The sequence below is a fragment of the Mastigoproctus giganteus genome, chromosome 9, assembly GCF_048544385.1.
Source record: "Mastigoproctus giganteus isolate SK-2022 chromosome 9, ASM4854438v1, whole genome shotgun sequence".
In the NCBI taxonomy this organism is placed as follows: Eukaryota; Metazoa; Arthropoda; class Arachnida; order Uropygi; family Thelyphonidae; genus Mastigoproctus; species Mastigoproctus giganteus.
In genome coordinates, this window is record NC_143583.1 from 105,522,593 (window position 1) to 105,545,110 (window position 22,518).

Consider the following 22,518-nt stretch of genomic DNA (forward strand, 5'->3'; position numbering starts at 1 on the left):
TATAGATAAAAATTTATCGTGTAAAGGAATTTAAACAATTTAATTTTTGGAGTTAATTATCAATGGACTGTCCAATATCACAGTTTGATGTTCACTGATACTGGGAAGTTAATATATGAATTTAATGCTAACAAACAAGCTAAATGCTGGTATTTTTCCTCATGTGGTTGTAAAATGACTCTTTCAGAATACTTTTCAATTCAATCAAGTATTGCCCCCCTGCCCCAGCACAGGTGACTAGATTCAGACACAGGCATGAAAGCAGAATGAAAACTTACACCAAAAAACAATGCTGCTAAGTATATTTTACTGATACCTTTTAATTAAAACTCAATTTTGTTTTCTATAATGCTGTACACATATGCACTATGTACACTTGCTATTTCTGCTTACACAAATATGCAGAATGTTAGAATTATTATCTCAAAATATTCTGTAGGCCCATCTCACACAGGTAGCTGGTTTCCTTTTTTCTGGATATGCTAAGCAGTACTTGTATCTTGATTAACTGTAAAAAAAAAAAAAAAACTAATATGCAAACTTAGATTACTATAATAATTATTTTATTATATGTTTGAAGCAGTGCTTAACATTTGAAATGCAATTTAAATAATTTCAATAACTGAATCTAATTTTTAGAGTTTGTAAAAAGGAGACAACTGAGATATATAATGTACTGGGTTGGGGGGGGGATTTCAAGCCAAAAATGGAATTTTTGCATTGAAATAACACAACCAGAGGCAAAAATATAAATTACCGAGAGCAAAAAACTAAGATTGACTTCAAATTTTCACTTGGTCAGCATTGCATCAGCCACTGGAATAAACAGTCTTCCTGGGTGGCTGAGGTATAAGTACTTTCTGGCAGTGAGAAGAGTATAATAAGAGGGATACAGGTTTTATAGACTTTTTGCTGATGCAACAAAAGCCTAGCTTCCTTGCATCTTTTGGTTCTTACTAATACTAAGAGAAATCTGTCAGGCATGACATACAAAGATTGTATCAAAAGTAGTGGGCACCTTTCTTTTAAAAACAAAGCTACAGGTAAAAACAAAGCTACAAAAAGGACACACTGGCAATAAGTACAGTAGATTTTCGATAACCTGTAAAAGAAGGGAGGAATTAATTATTGAAAAATTCAACTCGTATTTTACTGCTTTTCTATTAAAAATGTTACTGTATATGGTAAACTGCAGCAGGCCTTATATATACAGTTTTACCACTCAAAAATATAAACCTAATTAACAAAATAAAGTTTTATTAATTATGCTTCTTAATTAAGAGCAGCATCCCCTCCTGTCCTTACTGTATACGTTGTATGCCTCAAATTCAACATCACTTATGCCTGAGTGATCATGTCTCCACTATCCCTACAATGGCTGCATTTGATGACTTAATCACTACTTCAAATACATCAAATTTATTTAAAATGCTCCTAGCATTAGTGTAAGGATAACCAACAGTAAGAACATTCATATGTTCTTAGTGTTAGTTATCCTTACACATCCCATGTATTCACTGGTTCCATTATGACCTGCAGCAGGGCCTGAAATTCCTAACACTTTACTTTCTAAGCTGTGCATTTTCCAATAGAAGCAGAGCAAGAATCACCTACACCTCTGCCTCCAGCTCTAGTTAATCTATTATGTGTATCCCCTCAAGCTAGCAGTTTTCCAACCCACCTATCACTGCCTCAGCAAATATTCTTGCACCCATTCTATTTAAGTGTATCTCATCCCTGTAAAAATAGTCTGTCCTGTTAAAAAGGAAAGACAATGCTGAGATAAATTCTATCCCATGAGCCTTGCACATTCTCTCCAGAGCCAAATTGATTAATAAGGCTCTCAACATGTACTCCCTCCTATCATGTCTGGGCAGAATTGCAGACACTTTCAAATTTAATCCTAACTTACGACTTTTTCCCAATATTGCCCTGTACAGTCAGTCCTCGTATAGCACGATAGTTGTGTTCCTAGAAACCCTCGTGCAATGCAAAATCGTGCAATATAAACAACAAGCCCTATGGGAAAAGTAGGGTTAGGTGCCGACCACCCAAGATTGAACACACATTTGTAACCAAAACATTACCAAACACAATAAATAATCGTAATAAAATATGTAAGTATTTTATTACGTAGTAAAATATTGCTAATGCTTTTGCTTCTATCGTAAGCAAACTTGTTTTTTGTTTGATTTTCTATCCAAACAGATGACAGCCGTTCCATCTCTTCCAATTCTTTGTGTCTTAATCTAATGGATTTTAATTACACTGAGTTGTTTTTATTTTCTCTGCATTCTTTGTAATTCTCAGGGTTGCCTCATTTAGGTCTGTAGCATGTGCAATATCACATGGTCTTTCATTTCGCTCAAAGCGTTTCACAATTTCATATTTTTTCTCTATCAACAGACGTGGACTGGCCATAAGCCTTACCGGGGAAACCCCGTGGGCTGGAAGCCGGTGTGATTTTGGCCATAAACTGTAGTATGAGGCCACTACAAATTTTCCAGGGTAAGAATTTTTGACCCAGTCCGCCTCTGTTTATCGATATTGCTTTTCTTTTTCCCTCTGAATCTGCAGTGTCTTCACCAGGACCCTTCCTTTTCACACCTTTTAAGTATTTTACTCATTTTTAGGGAATAAAGCACAATTACAAAACGAGGATTTTTTTTTTTTTTATATATGAAAACCCCAAACACGAAAGGTATCAAAACCTATAGTACTTAGTACCGTGCATGGGTTGAAGGAGAAGTATGGGGGGAGGGGGATGCGGAAACTTTGTTCTAGAGACTAAACATGGGTTTCACCACTTCAAGCCTCCAATAAGCAAAGTGGTGGTATTTCACCGGTTGATGAAAGTCATCTACCACCTACAACACATAAACAAAGCTGCGCACATGTAGTAACTGAATAAACAACACCATAAAGGCAGAGATACAATATTAACACCTCACATTTTACTAAAGCACATTTCTAGGGGTTACTACCATAAAAACAATTTCCAGTTGCGTTTCTGCTAGTGGAATCTGTTATTATGGTGAAATGTGTTTCCCCTTCACTGACATAAAAAACATAAATACATTTTCAGAATCTTCTCTTCATTCCTATCGTGTTGCGTTCAGTTGGGGTGATTCCGCGTTCGACTGCCATTTCTTGTAAACACAAAGGCGAATCATGCATAAGCGAATTCGGTTCATGTTATATAAGATATCGTTCCCCTATTTATAAATCGTGTATGATCAAATTCGTGTAGTGTAAACACGTGTTATACGAGGACTGACTGTATTTGTCAAGTAAGTCTTCAAATCTTCTACTCTTAATATTGTACCAACGTGTACAACAATATCACCTTTTTATGCCCTAAAAAGATGATATCTGCTCTGCAATGTCATCTGTTTTTGCCTCTGGCAGACACACCCTGTTCCTATTTCAGTTATCTTTCTTGCACAACATATTTCCTATTTTCCGACAACAGAGTTACTAATAGTAATCACCTCCTTTGGGACCAGTGCTTTCTGCCTTGGAGATTGCTGCTGTTGTCTGATGCACAGGTGTGAGCTCTGGCATTGAGTCGAGCAGCTGAGAACTTGATGGTCCCCCTATTTTAATTCCTTCAAGGGTATCTACACTCCTCTTCAGATTCTAATAAATGCCCATCATAACAGTGAGCTAGTGCCTAATTTCTTCACACTCTCTGCACTGAACATACACAAAGACAACCAACCCTCTTGGCTGTTTCACGTCCTTTCCAGAAAGATCAGTATACAAGTTGCACATTTTGTTAGACTGCGATTCACAGGAGAACCATCCCCTTCGGTTCTCCCAAAGAGGATTCAATATTTGTGATGTGCTTATTTATGCACAAGAGATTAGAATCAGGGTACTCCCTAATAGAGATATGTGATCTTGTCTAGAAATCTGAGTATTCTCAAAGACAAAAATAGGAGCAGAAAAATCCTTTTTGCAAGGTATATGTCAATACTGATATTTAGGATTGAAATTAAGTTATCTTTGCGCCACTGGTGGATTACCACGAGATCAGCATTTAAGGAACTAGTAGTGGATAAGTTGAAGTTGTTTGCCCAGGACAAGATTTCTCAAACTGGAAGATGGAATGCAATGTGCTATCATCAGCAAAACTATGGATAGGATTGCCAGTCAATACAAGATGATCATTAATATACAAGAGGAAAAGAGTGGGAGAAAGAATTGAACCTTGGGGAATATCAGCATTAGTGGAGAAGTTAGAAGACCGAGCTGCCTACTATCACCTGCAGTAAGCAATCAGAGACAAAACTGGATACTCAATTAAAAAAAGTTGGTAAACAATAAGATGGAAGCTACTGAAAAGACATTATGCCAAACATGATTAAATGCCTTTGAAATGTCAAGAGCAACTGCATGTGTTTCACCAAACTTTTCCAATGAATTTGTCCATAGATAGGTAACATAATCCAGTATATTAGCAGTGGATTGGCACTGACAGAATCCATACTGGCAGTCAACGATCAGATGAAAGGTTTCTAGATAGTCTAGGAGTTGGCAGTTAACAAATTTCTCCATTACTTTAGAAAGAGTAGATCTTATGTGTAGATCTTATGGTGAAAGCTGAATTTGCCATCCGTAATGCTTTTGTCAAACATGAACATCTAGTAATGGTTTCAATAGACATAGAGAAGGCTTTTGATACTACCTGGCGGCATGGTATACTTAATGATCTTTACTTTCTCGGACTACGTGGCAACCTTCCTATATTTATTAAGAACTTTCTACATACTAGATCATTTCAAGTTCGATACCAACATGCCCTCTCTTTAACTTTCATCCAGGAAGAAGGTGTTCCACAGGTATCAGTATTGAGTGCCACTCTTTTTGCCATTAGAATTGATTCCATCACTAAACATCTTCCAAACACAATTGAAACTTATCTTTATGCAGTTGACCTTTCCATCTCCTGCCATTCCCAAAACATGAGATCTATTGAAAGACAGCTTCAAATTTCACTAAATAAAATACAACAATGGGCCAACCTCAACGGCTACCGACTCTCTCAGCAAAAAACAATTGCAATCCATTTTTGTAGACAACGAAAACTTCATCCGGATCCTGAACTTCAAATTTCCAATGTCTCCATCCCAATCGCTACTAACATCAGATTTCTAGGATTAATCTTTGACCACAAATTAAATTTCCTAGATCATATTAAAAATGTACGGACTTCATGTCTAAAAAAGTTAAACATACTCAGAGCTTTATCCGCCCAAACGTGGGGTGCAGATCGTACCTCCCTGCTTCGGTTGTACGAGGCATTAATCAGATCCCGTCTCGATTATGGTGCTCCTATCTATGACTCTGCCAGAAAGAGTGCATTAAGCTGGCTTGACCCCATTCAACACAGTGCTTTGAGAATTGCAATTGGTGCATTCAGAACGTCGCCAGCACATAGTCTCTACATTGATGCTCATGAGTCCCCACTAACTTTATGCAGGAAAACACTGTTACTGAAATTGCTGTCAAGATACAAAGTTGTGCCTCTCATCCCGTTCAGTTATACCTTTTAAACCCACCGTTAGAAAACCTATACAGAAACAAACCCAGCATAGTAAAACCAGCTGGACTTCGCCGTCTTGAACTGGCACAGGTTTAGAATATTTCCATCCATTCCGTACAGCAGGTAGCAACTTATACTCAACCACCATGGGCTCCTCTTCCAACATGTGACACTTACCTCTGTCAATGGAGAACGAATACTTTGCAAGCTTCAAATGTCAACCAAATTCATACAGTTCACATTCAAAGATATAATGATTTCTCCCCAATTTATACAGATGGCTCTAAATCTAATTCAAATGTTGGAGCAGCTGCAGTGTTTCCAAATACAGTTGTATCAGTATCCCTTCCATCAGAATTTAGTATCTTTTCTGCTGAATTATATGCAATAAAACTAGCTTTACAAAATCTCTATTCTGACTGTACTTTAAAATCTGTTATTTACACTGATTCCCTCAGCTCAATCACATTGCTAAGTAATTCCGCAGATAAAGTTCACCCTATTCTAGATGAAATCAGAAGCTTGTTACTACAAATCAAAAAACGCCACCAACTGGTCACTTTTTGTTGGATTCCAGCCCATTCCGGTATTTTAGGCAATGAACTAGCCGATAAAGCTGCAAAAAATCCAACTACTTTAGATTTAACCAAGTAATTTAACCAAGATTTAACCAATATCCCTGTTCCAGCATCAGATTATGCACTAACCGTTCATGCTGCTTGCCTATCACAATGGACAGCACTCTGGCACTCTCAGACTAATAATAAACTCTTTCAGTTTATTATTAGTTTCTTTCTTAATTATCTTTTTAAGTTTTTATATTTCTTTATATTTCTTAAGTTTCTTTAATTATCTTTCAGTTTAAACAAGATCCGAAAATTTGGCGCTCCAGTGTCCATACATCAAGACGAGAAGAAGTAGTCCTTTCAGGGGCAAGAATAGGTCATACTCATCTGACACATCTTTTTTTACTCACAGGAGACGATCCACCACAGTGCACACATTGCTCTAACAATTTGACTGTGAGACTTATTCTCACTGGCTGTCCCTACTATAAACAACACAGAGCTTCATCCTTGATCTCACTGATAAATCTTCATAAACCAATAACTCTTGAAAATCTCATTGGTGATAAGGCAAATATTTCTGAATTTTTTGACTTCCTCAAGCAAACTGGACTTTTTAATAATTTCTGATTTCCTTTTGATTTTATGGAAATTCCTCATCTCTTAAAATAATAAGTGAATAGGCACATTATAGCCATAGCAGCTTATGTGCCATTAAGCCTCCATAACAACAACAACAATCTACCAAAGCAAAAACCCTCCCCTTTATCCCTCATAAAGGGAAGGGTTTTTGATTTACATCTTTGAGTAAATCCCACATCAGTGTACTGTGATCACTGCCACCTGGTGGTTCCTTTACCTGCAGATTCTTAATGCATGAAGAATCACTGCTAATAATCAGATCAAGAGTATTATTGCTTCTGGTTGTCCCTTGAACATGCTGTCATAGAAAACAATCATCCAATAAATTCACAAATGTCTTGCTAGTGTGCGAGTGACCAAACCAAAAGTTCAAGTCTATATCTGGGAAGTTAAAATCTCCTATTATAAGTATCAAAAGTGATACTTATAATAGGAGATTTTAATTACTGGGCCACTATACAGGGTGTTTCAAAAATACACAGCATAACTTCAGGAATGAGTTCCTCATATGTACACAATAAAAATATTTGATATTTGACAACATATTTGTTGTCAAATATGTTGTATAGTTCCAGAAAGGCTTGGTTCCTGAATTGTTATCCGGAATGTCTTATCTCCCGCAGGTACTCACAAGGTACTCAAAAAAAAAAAAAAAAAATTCAAATTATTGTATTAGGGCCACCTGTAATTTCTTACATATACCCGTGTATGTATTATGTCTGTAAATTGTGTGTGTTCTCTGGCCAATTTGCCTGTTTTGCTGGACAAAAAACCTGTCAGTTTCTGGGGGGGAAAACCTTGCTATCTACGCCCGAGACTGACTAACTCAGCCACGGAGTGAAAAAAGCCCATTATTAAAGTTCCTCGTGTCATCGATGGGATTCGAACCCGGGCCTTTTCCACCCGGAGTACGGTGATGATACCACTGTGCTACCCGTGCAGACATCACAAGGTACTGACAGAATCTGGTGGTTTTCCATTCTGACCATGTACTCAAATCAGGAGTAAGCGGATATGGACTTTATGTACAGTTTGGCGGACAGCAATGCTCTGGAGGCTCGTTGTTTGTACCATGAAAGGTTCCCAGAATGAAGATGTCCAGACAGGAAAACATTTGAAGGTATCCATCGCCACCTTTGTGAACATGGGACCTTTACACCTCGTGCTGCCGACAGAGGACGACCAAGATCTATGACTCCTGAAGTAGAGGAGATTTTGGATGTTGTGCATGCCACTCCTGGAATCAGCACATGCAGAATAGCAATGCAACTGGCTGTTCAACGTTCGACTATTTGGAGAGTGTTACGAGAATACCAACTGTATCCTTACCATCTGCAACAGGCACAGGCCTTGTCACCAGCAGATTACCCTACACAAGTAATGTTCTGCCAGTGGTTCTTGCAGTAGTATGGTACAACTACTCACTTTCCTGCCTTAGTGATATTCACAGATGAAGCACAGTTCACACGAGAAGGAATCCAACTTTCACAATCAGCATGTATGGGCTGAGGAAAACCCACATGCAATTCTTCCATCATATCATCAACAGTGGTTCAGTCTCAAATTCTGGGCGGGTGTGTTTGGTGATAAGTTATTTGGACCCCCATGTACTTCCAAACAAACCCACAGGGCAGGCATACAGAAACTTTCTGGAAAACAACATGCCTGATTTCTTGGGCAAGCCAAGCCACTGATCATTAGTCAACAAGCACAATTCATGCACAATGGTGCTCCCGCACATTTCAGCCACCTAGCCCACAATTACCTGAATTGAAGATTTCCTGGTCGGTGGACCAACTGCCTGGCCTCCACTCTCACTGATTTAAACCCACTATTTCTTCTTGTGGGGCCATTTAAAGTCATTGGTGTATTCGACTCCAGTAGCTGATGTGGAAACTCTCCGCAATTGAATTGTGGCAGGTTGTGAGACAATCGAAACATGTCAGGAATTTGGCATCGTCTTCACGAGTCCATGAGACAATGTGAGGCCTGTATTCAGGCAGAAGGTGGACATTTTGAACAATTACTATAAGGTGATGTGAACAGGTAAGTGTCATAGACAGACCTTCAAAACTCGGAAATCAAGCATTTCCAGAACCATGTTGAAATAAAATATTTTTATTGTCTACATACGAGGAACTCATTCCTGAAGTTATGCCATGTATTTTTGAGACACCCTATATATCTCTATACAGTTGTTTTGTTTTTTTTGGTTTGTGTTTTTTTTTTTTTTTTTTTTAACAGCATTAGCAACTAAGGCCATATTGCTCTGGGGATATGCAGTGGTTATTCCCTGACCTTTCCGCATCCTCTGTATTTGGTGGTCACGGGCTTGAACCCCGGTCTAATCAAGAAGCGTGTGCTACGCACTGCTGCTTCTGCCTATGGAGGCCCTATACAGTGTTCATTGTACTCAGAGTCATTTGGCCTATAACATACCCCTACTCTCAATTTTGCTTTCCCAGTGCTTATGTCTCACCAAACTGACTCAACATTGCACTGTCTTCCTTAAAGCATAAAATCTTCCTTAGATGTGTTTCTTGACACACACACACACACACACATAACAGCATAACCCCTCCTCCCTTTCTATCCTATCTATCCTTTCTGCACACATTGTACTTCCCAAATTCTAATTCTGCATTGATTATATATGTGTGACACCACATCTCAGATATCCCAACAATATCTGCCTTTGATGTCTTGACCAGCACCTCAAATTCATCAAATTTATTTACTATACTTCTATTGGTGTATATGCACCTGTTCCTACTTTTAGTTACTCTAACACAGTTCATGTATTTACTTGTTCCATGACGACTCCCAGCAGTCCTTGAAATCCTGAGCACCTCAGCTTGACCAGGCTGCTGCTTATTCCAGTAGAAGCAGTGCAAATTCACCTTCACCTGTGCCTGCAGCTACTGTTAATCTATTAGTCTGTGAATCCCCCCCCAACCCAAGCTAGCAGTTTTCCGACCCACCTAACACTGCCTTGATAGCATCCGCAAATATTCTTGCACCCTTTCGATTCACTCCTGTTAACAAGCACAGACCGTGCTAAGAAAAATTCTACCCCATGAAGCTTGCACAATCTTTCCAGGTTCGAATTGATTGACAAAGCTCTCATCACTGGTAGAAACCAAGTACAAAAAGCTTCATGTGGGGAAATCAGCTTCAAGACCTTGTATATATGGATATGATAACAGATAAAGCTGTTGTGAGCAAAGCAATCCTGGGCATATGTTAATATAAATTTTTTCACTGTTTTCAGATCCTGAATCAATCCAGAAATTACAGCCTACATATATGTTTTTTTTTTTTTAAATGAATGTTTGAAACATGAAAGGTATTAGAACCTATAGTAGTTAGTACTATGTATGGGCTGAAAGTTGAGAAGATAGTTGATACCTGTTGACATTAGAAAAACTTGTAAGACAGAGAGAGCCACTGCCTGCAGTGAATGGTCAGAGAGAAAACTGGATTGAAAACTGAAGAATACAGTTGGTAATCCATAAGTTGGAAGCTTATTTGGAAGACTTTTACGCCAAACACAATCAAAAGCATTAGGAATGTCAAGAACTGCTTGAGTTTTACCAAACTTTTCAATTGAATTTGTCCATAGATGGGTAATATAATGCAATATATAACTACTCGCTTGACACTGATGGAATCCATACTGGTCATCACTGATCAGATGAAAGTTTGAGATTATTTAGGAGTTGGCAGTTGATGAATTGCTTCATTACTTTGGAATGAGTAGAAGTAAATGCAATGGGATGATAAGTGGATGGGAGGGATTTCTCACCCTTTTTAGGAATGGCTGGATATGAGCAAATTTCCAAGTAGAAGGAAAAATAATAGTGAAATAACAAAATGTAAAAAGATGACACAGAATGCTCAGGAGCAAGCTCAGGAGCATATTTTAAGAACAGGTGGAGAAATACCACCAGGAATTAGAATTTTCTTGACATCTAGACTGTTCAGAATTTTTATAACATCCTTTTGACAGAAGACCACAGGAGGCATTGAGTGGAGTACTGGGAATGTAAGAGGTGTTTTATCAAAATCGTCAACACAAGAGTTAGAAGAAAATTATGATACTAGTAAGTCAACTTTGTCTTTAGCTGAGGAGGCAATAGAACCATCAGGTTTTAGCAGAGGTGGCAGTATAGATGGGCAAAAGTTGCAGTCAACAGCTTTGGCATGAGACCAGAATGCTTAACTAACATTTGGACAAGAAACAAGTCTTCTACTCTTAGCTTGTTAAAATCTAGTTTGAATTGATTAATATTGATTGGTCCTTGAGGTTGTCACAGACATTCTCTCAGATATGCCAGACAAGCTGTTCTTGCTACCTGGGAGTCTAAAACGCTGATGGAACTGATATTCGGGTGACACTCAAGTCAAGTGGACCCAATTTCGGCGAAGTCCGGACGGTCTATGACAGCCAAATCCTCTGCTTGCACCTTCACGATGGTGGGACTGTTAGTAATCCTGGGTATAACCTTCATGCACAAGTACATGGTGGGTGACCACCCAGGTGTGAACCAACGTAAGCAGGGGTCGAGGTGTGGCGCCCACACCACATGGAGGAACGCCGCCCCTCTATGTTACCAGGCAGCACTACGTGGTAGATGACTCTCATCAACCGGTGAAATACCACCACTTTGCTTATTGGAGGCTTGAAGTGGTGGAACCCATGTTTAGTCTCTAGAACTAAGTTCCGGCCAACCCTTCCCTATCCCTTCCATCATGCAGTATGATTGATGATTTTTGAGGTTATGATGAATGTCGTGGCGAGATCCAATATTCCTTACATTTCGAGGGTACATCTCTAAAACGGTGTTCGCAGGCCGGCCGCTAGATAGTACACCGGACCAAACCTATTGGTAACTCTCTAGGAGGCTTCCGGATAAGCTAGTGTATAATCTTGCTACCTCTACTCTGCCAGATAGTGACTGGAGGGAGTCCGAGTAGTGTGTATGCGGGGAGCATTGTCGAGGCCACGTTATGTCAAGGATCTGGGTATATTCTTACCACATGTACGCCATATCCAAAAATTTCATTACTTCATACAGCATGTCCCACCCACTTTTTCTTACTATTGAATACACCATGAATTGTCAAAATAATAGAGCTTGTCTGCGAAAAGATCTAAACCTCCCAAGGACTTCCTAATTCATTTCACAAATATACGTGGTCTCAATTCCAATCTCAACAATGTCCATTTCCACTTGCAGTCTTCCAAACCCCATGTACTTTTTCTGACTGAATCTCAGTTATCAGTTGATTCAACTACTGCTCATCTCAGATATCCAAATTATTTGCTGTATGATTCCTTTCGCCTCAAAGGTGGTACTTGTTCATATGTCCATTCTGATATTCCCTGTCAGAGACTTGGCAATTTGGAATCTCCTCTCTTTGATCTTCTCTGGCTTAAAATCTCTCTACCTCATTGTGTAAAATTCATCTGTTGTCTCTACCGTTCTCCCAACTCCACTAATCACTTGGAGCTCTTTGACTTCCTCTCTTTGCAACTTGACTTTCTCCAGTCCAGCTTTCCTAACAGTGAGGTAATTTTCCTTGGTGATTTTAACGTTCACAACTCCAGCTGGCTTCCGTTTTCTAGTCACACCGACCCAGCAGGTCGAGATGCTGAGGCTTTTGCAATTACTAATGACCTAGCACAGATTGTTCATTTACCTACAAGAATACTGGACAATCCTAATCATACAGCCAATATGCTTGATCTTTTTCTCACAAACAACCCTTCTAAGTACAAGGTTGAAGTGAGAGGTCCTTTAGGCACTTCAGATCACAACTTGGTGATTGTCTCTTCTCCAATGGAACCTTTATCTCATGGCTATTCCCAACCTCGTATTGTTTGGCATTACAAGAATGCAAAATGGGATGATCTGCGAGACTTCTTTTCTTCTTTTCCTTGGTCTGATTACTGTTTCAAAACTTCTGATGTCAACGTTTGCTCAGATCGTGTCAGTGAAATTATTCTTGCAGGAATGGAATCCTTTATCCCACACTCCACTTTAAAATCTCGTCCTTTATCTAAACCTTGGTTTTCCAATAAATGTGCTAAGGCTGTCCAAGAGAAGAATGTTGCATATCGTAATTGGCTTGTTTCTAATTCTTCAGTTTCATTTTCTGCCTACACCAAAGCTCGCAACAATTGTAAAGCAATTATTAATCAGTCCAAACTAGAGTTTGAACAGGCTAAGAGTAGAAAACTTGCTTCTTGCCCTAATGGTAGCAGAGCATTCTGATCTCTTGCCAAAGCTATTGGCCGCAACTTTTGCCCATCTCTGCTCCCACCTCTGTCCAAACCAGATGGTTCTATTGTCACTTCAGCCAAGGATAAAGCTGACCTGCTAGCATCCCATTTTTCTTCGAGCTCATGTATTAATGATCTTGGTAAAACACCTCCCACCATTCCTAACACGCGCCATTCAATGCCTCCTGTGGTCTTCCGTCAAAAGGATATCAGAAGGATTTTGATGAATCTTGATGCTAAGAAAGCTCCAGGTCCTGATGGTATTTCTCCACTTGTTCTCAAAACCTGTGCTCCTGAACTTACTCCTATTCTTTGCCGCCTTTTTTCACTTTCTTATTCCAAAGGTGTTTTTCCTTCTGCTTGGAAATTTGCTCATATCCAGCCAGTTCCTAAAAAGGGTGACAAATCCCTCCCATCCAATTATCGTCCCATTGCAATTACTTCTACTCTTTCTAAAGTAATGGAGAAATCAATTAACCGCCAACTCTTAAACTACCTAGAAACCTTCCGTCTGATCAACGATCGCCAGTATGGATTCCGTCAGTGTCGATCCACTGGTGATATTCTGGCTTATGTTACCCATTTATGGACTAATTCAATGGAAAGGTTCGGTGAAACACAAGTAGTTGCTCTTGACATCTCAAAGGCTTTTGATCGTGTTTGGCATAAAGGTCTTCTAAACAAGCTTCCATCTTATGGTTTGCCAACTGTTTTTAGTAATTGGTTATCCAGTTTTCTCTCTGATCGCTCACTGAGGGTGATGGTAGATGGCTCTCTGTCTTCTAACTTCTCCACTAATGCCGGTGTCCCCCAAGGTTCAGTTCTTTCCCCCACTCTTTTCCTCTTGAATATCAATGACCTTCTTCCATTGACTGGAAATCCTATCCATAGTTTTGCCGATGATAGCACATTGCATGCAACTTTCCATTTTGAGAAACCTTGTCCAGCTCAATCAGCTTCAAGTTCTCAAAAATCTGCTGCCAATTCCTTAAATGCCGATCTTCAGGTAATTCTCCAGTGGGGCAAAGACAACTTAGTTGATTTCAACCCTTCTAAAACTCAGTCTTGTCTTATATCTCGCAAAAAGGATTCTTCTGCTCCTATGCTTATCTTTAGTGACACTCCGATTTCTAGGCAAAATGATATATCTCTTTTGGGGATTACCCTGACTTCTAATCTCTCTTGGCACAAGCACATTACAAATATTGCTTCCTCTGCATCTAAAAAACTTAGTTTTCTCTTTCGCTCTCGGCATTACTTTTCTTCCAAACAGCTGCTCACTCTGTATAAATCGCAAATCCGCCCTGCCATGGAATATTGTTCCCACATCTGGGGTGGTGTCCCCAAAACCTCTCTCAGGCTTCTTGATTCCATTCAGAAGAGGGCAGTTAGGTTAATTAATGACCCATCTCTAACAGAGTCTCTCCACTCGCTTTCTCATAGACGCACTGTTTCTGCTGCATGCCTCTTCTACAGATACTTCCATGGGCACTGTTCTTCTGAATTGGCTTCTATAATTCCCGCTCTCTCTTTCAAAACAGTCCGAACACGTGCCGCCACCAGCCAACATCCATTTACTGTCCAACTTCAAACCCACAGAACCAACTTTTCATCTTCCTCATTTATTCATTCAACTGCCGTTTTCTGGAACAACCTTCCTTCATACGTATTTCCTGAAAATTACAATCTACAGAAGTTCAAGTCCAATATCAACAAATATCTTCTTTCATCTTCTCAACCTCCAACCCAAGCACGGTACTAAGTACTATAGGTTCTAATACCTCTCGTGTTTGGGGTTCTCATAAAAAAAAAAAATAATAAAATAACTGCTTTATTATTATGTTGTGATCTGAGGTGTAGAGAGGGCCACTCACCTTAACCACATACTTTGAAGGGCTATCCAAGAGAAAAAGATCAAGAGACTGGTTAGGATTGTCTTGTATTCTGATAGGTAAATGAGAAATGTGTGTACAGTCATTAATAATAGATGAGGCAAAAGCCTCATCATGCTCCACAGTAAATGTGACTAGAATACTGAAGTAAGATGGATCTGTGAATGTTAAAATCACCAAGGAAAATTATTTTTACTGTTAGGAATGTTGGACTGGAGAAGTTTAGGGGAGGTAGGTAACATCTAAAGGAATGTGAATCGCATAAGAACCCATAATCGGAAACGTCACTGTAAGTCGGTACACGGTGCTGTTCATCAGTTCGCGAGAGGGAAAATTTATGGTTTACTCATTCAAGCAGTAGTCGCCGCACGAAGAGCATGCATCGATATACGAACTGTGAGCTGTCAGACATGCACCTAGTGTATGGATTAGCAGAGGGCCCACACGGTGTGCACCCCCATGCAGCACAACATCGCTTCACAATAAATGTGTGGGCAGGTACGGTCAGTGACTGCTTAGTCGGCCCATACCTGTTACCACCCCGCATGAACTCCGCTAAATATCGGATCTTTCTTGAACAAGTTCTACCAGGGTTACTTGACAATGTTCCAGCAAATGTGAGACGCAACATTTGGTTTCAACATGACGTGGCGCCTGCCCATTATGGAAGGTGTGTTCGTGACCATTTGAGCAGGCGTTTTGGGTGTCGATGGATTGGTCGTGGTGGACCCGTTGCCTGGCCCCCACGCTCACCTGATTTATCGAGCCTTGATTTTTTTCTGTGGGGGGGGCCCTCAAATCTATCGTGTATGAATCGCCTGTGGAGACGGAAATGGATCTCGTGGCGAGACTCGTCTGCGCTGCTGCTGCTATTGTCAAAGAAACTCCAGGTATGTTCGACCGTGTCCGCCAATCCATGCTGCGCCATATGCATTGCGTCTCATGTCCGGTGTCACGCATGCATTGCGTCTCATGGTGGAACCTTCGAGCATCTGTTGTAACATCATGAAATGCATCCATCTCGTACTCCATTGTTAATATTATGTCAAATAAATGTTTGCCACTAATTACTGTCTTGTGTCACTTCTGCTTCTTGTGCTTCTGCTACTACTTTCCTGTGACATTTCCGATTATGGGTTCCTATGCGATTCACATTCCTTTAGATGTTACCTACCTCCCCTAAATGGTTGTACCAATATTTTTGAGACACCTTGTATACATATAAATAAACTTTCATAACATAACATTAAATTTTATAACCTATTTTTTAAAGCATTTCCTGACACCTATCTCACTCTAACTTCGATATAAACATTTATTTGGAAAAAAAATATATTTTGCTGAAATGGATTGATGAATGATATGATTGATATGATGTAATGTAATAAAGGGTAAAAATAAATATAATTTAGTGCGTACTATGTATGACATATATAGGTAGATTGCATAGTGTAGCATTAGCTGCATGGTTGAAAATATGGTTTCAGCGGTGTGCGATTGTGTTTTTTATTGTTTTTGGCGTGATTACTTACTGATAGTAATTGTTAGTAATTTAGAAGTTGTATTTTTTAAGAATATAAATTTAATCCTAATATTTTTAGACGAATGGATAAATTTTTGACTGGTTACAAGAGAAAATCCACTAATAATGAAGATACTAATGCTGATACAAGTAAAGGTAGTGGGAATACAAGCAACAGGGAACAAGGAGGTAGAACTCTCAAGACAAGAAAATACGATTCATCCTATTTATCATTAGGATTCATAAGTGTTATTATAGATGGCTTGGAAAAACCAATGTGTTTGTTTTGTACGGAAGTTTTGGCTGCAGATAGTATGAGACCGGGCAAATTAAAACGGCACCTTAAAACTACGCATTCTGAATACGTTTGTAAGCCCATAGAATTTTTTCAAAGAAAATTAGATGAGTTTAATAAACAAAAGCAAATGTTCAAAAAAATAGTTTCTGTTCCATCAAACGCATTGCTAGCGTCGTACCAAGTTTCTTACAGAATCGCGAAATGTAAAAAACCATACACAATAGGAAAAACTCTAGTTTTGCCAGCAGCTATTGATATGGTTAAAATAATGTTCGGCGAATCATATGCGAAACAGTTGCGACAAATACCACTTGCTGATAATATAGTTGGCAGAAGAAATGATGATATATCTGAAGATCTTTGTGATCAGTTAGTTTCTTGACTGCATACTTTGAAATTCGCCATACAAGTAGATGTGGCGCCTCCGTAGCCAGGTGGGAAGGAGCAGCAGTGCGTAGCACACGCTTCTTGATTAGACCGGGGTTCGAGCCCGTCACCACCGAATACAGAGGATGCGGAAAGGTCAGGGAATGACCACCGCATATCCCGGAGCAATATGGCCTTGGTTGCTAATGCTCCTAAGAACCAAATAACTAAATAACTAACTAACAAGTAGATGAGGCAACTGATGTAGCTAAAGATGCTCATTTAATTGCATATGTTCGATAAGTTGCAGAAACTAATATAATGGAAGATAAACCCCATTCCTGGAAAGGCCACATCCAATGAAATTTTTAATATAATTGACACTTTTTTTGATGAGAACGACATAAAGTGAAATAACTGCATTGGACTCTGTACTGACAGAGCACAGTCAATGTCAGATCTTCAAGCATTAGTTAAAAAGAAAGCACCCGAAGTTATCTGGATGCACTGCATGCTTCACAGAGCAGCTCTTGTGTCAAAAAATATGAGCGAGGAACTTAACATTTTTACAAAGGTTACGAAAGTTATAAACTATATAAAAAAACAGTCTTTTTAAAGTTAGGTTGTTTGCAAAGCTGTGTGAAGATATGGAAGCTAATTATACCTCACTTCTATACTATTGTGAAGTGTGCTGGCTATCTCGTGCAAAAATGATTCAAAGGGTGTTTGAAATCAAAGAAGAGATTGCAATTTTTCTTGATGAAAATCATAATGAAGAGAAAAATTTATTTAGGAATGATAATTTTATTGTTAAACTTGCCTATTTGGTTGAAATTTTTGGAAAATTGAGTGTTTTGAATAAATCAATGCAAGGACCACAAATGCATTCACTGATTCAAAAAGACAAAGTGAAAGCATTCATAAAAAAATTGGAGCTATGGAAATCAAATTTACAAAAAAATAAGTTCGACATGTTTCCACTTTTAAATAATTTCTGCGCCAGAGTTAATATTGAAGCAAACAAAAATCTATTTACTGAACACTTGGATGGTTTGCTAATGTACTTTTCACATTATTTCGAAGATCTTGATTTTTCAAAGTTCGCGTGGATACAGAATCCATTTGTTAATGAACAAGATGATGAATTTGGATTGACAACTATTGAAAAGGAAAAAATTGATAGAATTATCATGCAATACTTCATTGTAACAAAAATTTCAGAGTGAAACCCTAGTTCAAGTTTGGTTGAATCGAAGTGAAGAATATAATACTTTGTCAAGCAAAGCAATGCAAGTACTGCTGCCATTCGTAACATCATATTTATGTGAAATCGGATTTTCTGTATTAGCTGCAATGAAATCAAAATATCGAGCCCATTTAGAAGAAGAAAAAGAGCTACAAGTAGCACTCTCCTCAATGACATCTAGATTTGATAAACTTTGTGCTAATAAACAAGCTCATTCATCGCATTAAAAACAAATTAATTTAAAAATGAATATATATATATAGTAAAACCTTGTTATTATTCTGTCAATTATGTTTTTTTCATTTTTTGTATTAATACATTTTTTACCATTTAAAAATGTGTTTGTATTATTTTATGAAATAAAGGGGGGCAGGCACCAAGATTAGATTTTTTTTAAAAGGGGGCGTAGTAACATAAAGTTTGGAAACCACTGATGTAGAGAGCTTTTAAGCCAGAGAAGACATATGCACAAGTACTACCTTTGAAAGGAATTGTACAGTGATGGACAATTCAGATGAGCAGTAGTTTGAGGCAACTGATGTGATTCTGTCAGAAAAAGTATGTGGGACTTGGAAGACTGTAAGTGGAAATGGACATCACTGAGATTGGAATTGAGACCATATATATTTGTCAAATGAATGAGGAAGTGTTTGGGTAATTTTTTTTTTCTCCCTTCATATAAGTTTGTTCTATTAGTTTGACTATCCATGATGCATTTGGGAAATAAAGTATATGTCTGCCAGGGGCCAAAAGTTGATGATGTTGTACAGCAGATATCATCTTTTAAGAACAGAGGGTGATACTGTTGTACATGTTGGCACTAATGACATTAAGTGTAGGAGATCTGCGGATTTACTAAGCAAATAGAGGTCAATGCTGAAAAAAGTCGAGTTAGGGTTAAATTTGTGTCTGAGGGAGTATATGATGAGAGTCTTGTCAATCAATTCAGCCCTGGAGAGATTATGCACGGCTCATGGGGTAGAATTTTTTCGACATGGTCTGTGCTTGTTAACAGAGATTGCTTCTACAGGGATGGGATACACTTAAATAGAAAGGGTGCAAGAATATTTGCTGATGCTATCCAGTTTGTTTGTTTGTTTTATGGCGCATTAGCATCTAAGCTATAATGCGCCAATTCAAAAGATGTAGAATATAAAATTAAAATTATTTGTATATTATTGTAAAAGAATATACAATATAAAACGTTCATATAGCATAAAATGATAAAAATATTCTAGATAGAATTATTTAGATTAATAAAAACTTAAAACTTAAGTTTTAAAAACTTAAGTTTTAAGTTGTAAAAACTTAAAAATAGCTGACACGTTGTCATTGTCCAATAAAACCTGTCTGAGTGTATAAGGTTCAGACAGATGGCTAAAACATAAACGGCGGCCATTATAAAAGGACGGACATTCAATTAAAACATGATGGACTGTTAAAATGGTCTCACAATTTCTACACATAGGACACGATCGTCTGCCCTCAGCAGATAGCAATGTGTCAAGTGACAATGTTCTATGAGGAGCCGAGATAGAACAACTTCCTCTTTTCGGTTCCTGCGCAGACTAGACTGCCAATATTCAATTACAGGCTTAATCTCATATAACTTGTTTGTAGTCTGTCCATGCCATGAGTGTTGCCATTGGGATACCAGTTTCTTTTGAATTACTGGCCTGTAGTCTGTATAGGGGACTAAGATGCTATCCAGGCAAAGTTAGGTGGTTCAGAAAACTGCTAGCTCGGGGGGATTCACAGACTAATAGGTTAATAGTAGCCACAGGCATAGGTGGAAATTATTCTTGCACTGCTTCTACTGGACTGAACAGCAGCCCAGAAAACCAGTTGCAGGGGATTTCAGGAACTGCTTGGGGTCATAAAACAAGTAAATATGTGTTAGAGTAACTAAGAGTAAGAACAGTTGCATGTACACCAATGCTAAGAGTATAGTAAACAAATTTGATGAATTTAAAGTGCTGGTTAAGACATCCAAGGTGGATATTGTTGGGATATCAGACTTGGTGCCACTCAGATGTAAGGGATGCAGAATTGGAATTTAGGGAGTACAAGGTATACATAAAGGATAGGAAGGGAGAAGGGGTTATGCTATTAGTTAAGAAACATAAAATCTAAGGAAGTGCATCCAGTTGACATAGATGGACAGTGCAATATTCAGTCAGTTTGGTGTAACATAAGCACTGGGAAAGCAAAAATGAGGGTAGGAATTTACCCTCTAGTTTACCTACTAGGCCTAATGACTCTAATGAGTACAACAACCATTTGTACAGAGAAATATAATGGGCCAGTAAATCAGATTGTGTTATAATGGGGGATTTTAACTTCCCAGACATAGACTGGAACTTGTGGGTTGGTCACTCGCACACTAGCAAGGCTTTTGTGGATTTATTGAATGATTGGTTTCTACAGCAGCAGCATGTTAGAGAGGCAACAAGAGGGAGTAACACTCTTGATCTGATTATCAGCAGTGATTATTCATGCATTAACAATTTACAGATAAAGGAACCACTAGGTAGCTGTGATCACCGTGTACTGATGTAGGATTTACTTAAAGATATAACTACCATCAGGAGTAAAGGGAAGGGATTTTGCTTTTGTAAAGGAGACTACAGTGGTCTCAGAGATTTTTTTAGGTTCTATTCAGTGGGATTGTTATTTGGTTTTTAGGAGCATTAGCAACTAAGGCCATATTGCTCCGGGATATGCGGTGGTTTTTCCCTTGACCTTTCCGCATCCTCCGTATTTGGTGGTGACGGGCTCGAACCCCGGTCTATATATTCAGTGGGACCAACTGATGATGCTACCAAAATCAAATTCTAAATGGGAAGCATTCAAGGAAGTAATCTTGGAAGCTGCTAGGCTTTTTGTTCCAAGTAAGAAATACTGCTCTATATTCAGCCCTAAATGGATGTCAGATGAACTAATGAGACTTGTGGCAGAGAAGAAAAATGCATGGGATGCACATAAATTGTCAGGTGACATAGAAGCCGATGGTAGATACAAGCTAGTCTGTAATCAAGTCACAAATGAGGTTAGGCAAGAGAAGGCAGATTATGAAAAATCTATTGCAAAGGATGCAAAGAAAAATAGCAAAGATTTCCTTACTTATATAAACTCTGAAAGGAAGGGGATGAATGAGATTGGTCCACTTGATATCAATGGTTTGACTGAGGATGATCATTCTCAGATAGCTGCTGAACTAAATGAGTATTTCGCATCTACATTCACACACGAGGAGTTGAGGGCCAGATGTTTATCAAACTCTAATAACAGGGAGTTAAACGATTTTGTAATAACTCAGAGCAAAGTGGAGGAGATATTGTTGATTTTAAACATAAGAAAGGCACCTGGGGTGGATGTTTGTTTGTTGTTTGTTACTTGGTTTTTAGGAGCATTAGCAACTAAGGCCATATTGCTCCGGGATATGCGGTGGTCATTCCCTGACCTTTCCGCATCTTCCGTATTTGGTGGTGACGGGCTCGAACCCCGGTCTAATCAAGAAGCATGTGCTACGCACTGCTGCTCCTTCCCACCTGGCTACGGAGGCGCACCTGGGGTGGATGGGATCTATCCAGTTATATTAGAGGAGGCAGCAAAGGAAGTAATCAAACCCTTAGCCATAATTATGAGAGCATCCTTGGACCCGGGGGGGAAGTCCCCACGGACTGGAGATGTGCAAATGTATCTCCAATTCACAAAGGAGGATCAAAGGGTGACACAAGTAATTACAGACCTGTTAGTTTGACTTCTGTTCCAGGGAAAATAATGGAGTCACTGGTTAAAGAAGCATTTCAGGATCATTTAGACAAGACTGCAGCAAAAATTCAGACACAGCATGGGGTTGTCAAGGGGAAGTCTTGCCTGACCAATTTGATTGGATACTATGATGCAGTCATAAAGGAACTGGATGCAAAAAATAATTTAGATATATACTTGGATTTCAGGAAAGCTTTTGATACTGGTGCACCTGGACGACTACTGTACAAATTGTTCAGATTTGTACAGTAGTCGTCTAAGAAATATTGTTCAAGGTTTAGGCCAAAATGGATGTCAGATGAATTAATGAGGCATATGGCAGAGAAGAAAAATGCATGGAATACTTACAAATTAACACATGACACAGAAGCCTATGAT

At 38.8% G+C, this 22,518-nt stretch overlaps 1 protein-coding gene across 1 annotated transcript in view; it reads right to left on the bottom strand.

The window, feature by feature from the left end:
- Positions 1–352: 352 nt before the first annotated feature.
- The window catches only part of LOC150080619 (hamartin-like), a 124,645-nt gene continuing 102,479 nt past the window's right edge, over positions 353–22,518 (bottom strand). The window contains exon 10 of the mRNA XM_090380758.1: positions 353–508. Coding sequence (XP_090236884.1) covers positions 483–508 — 26 coding nt within the window. The 3' untranslated portion in view covers positions 353–482. The remainder of the gene's footprint in view (positions 509–22,518) is intronic.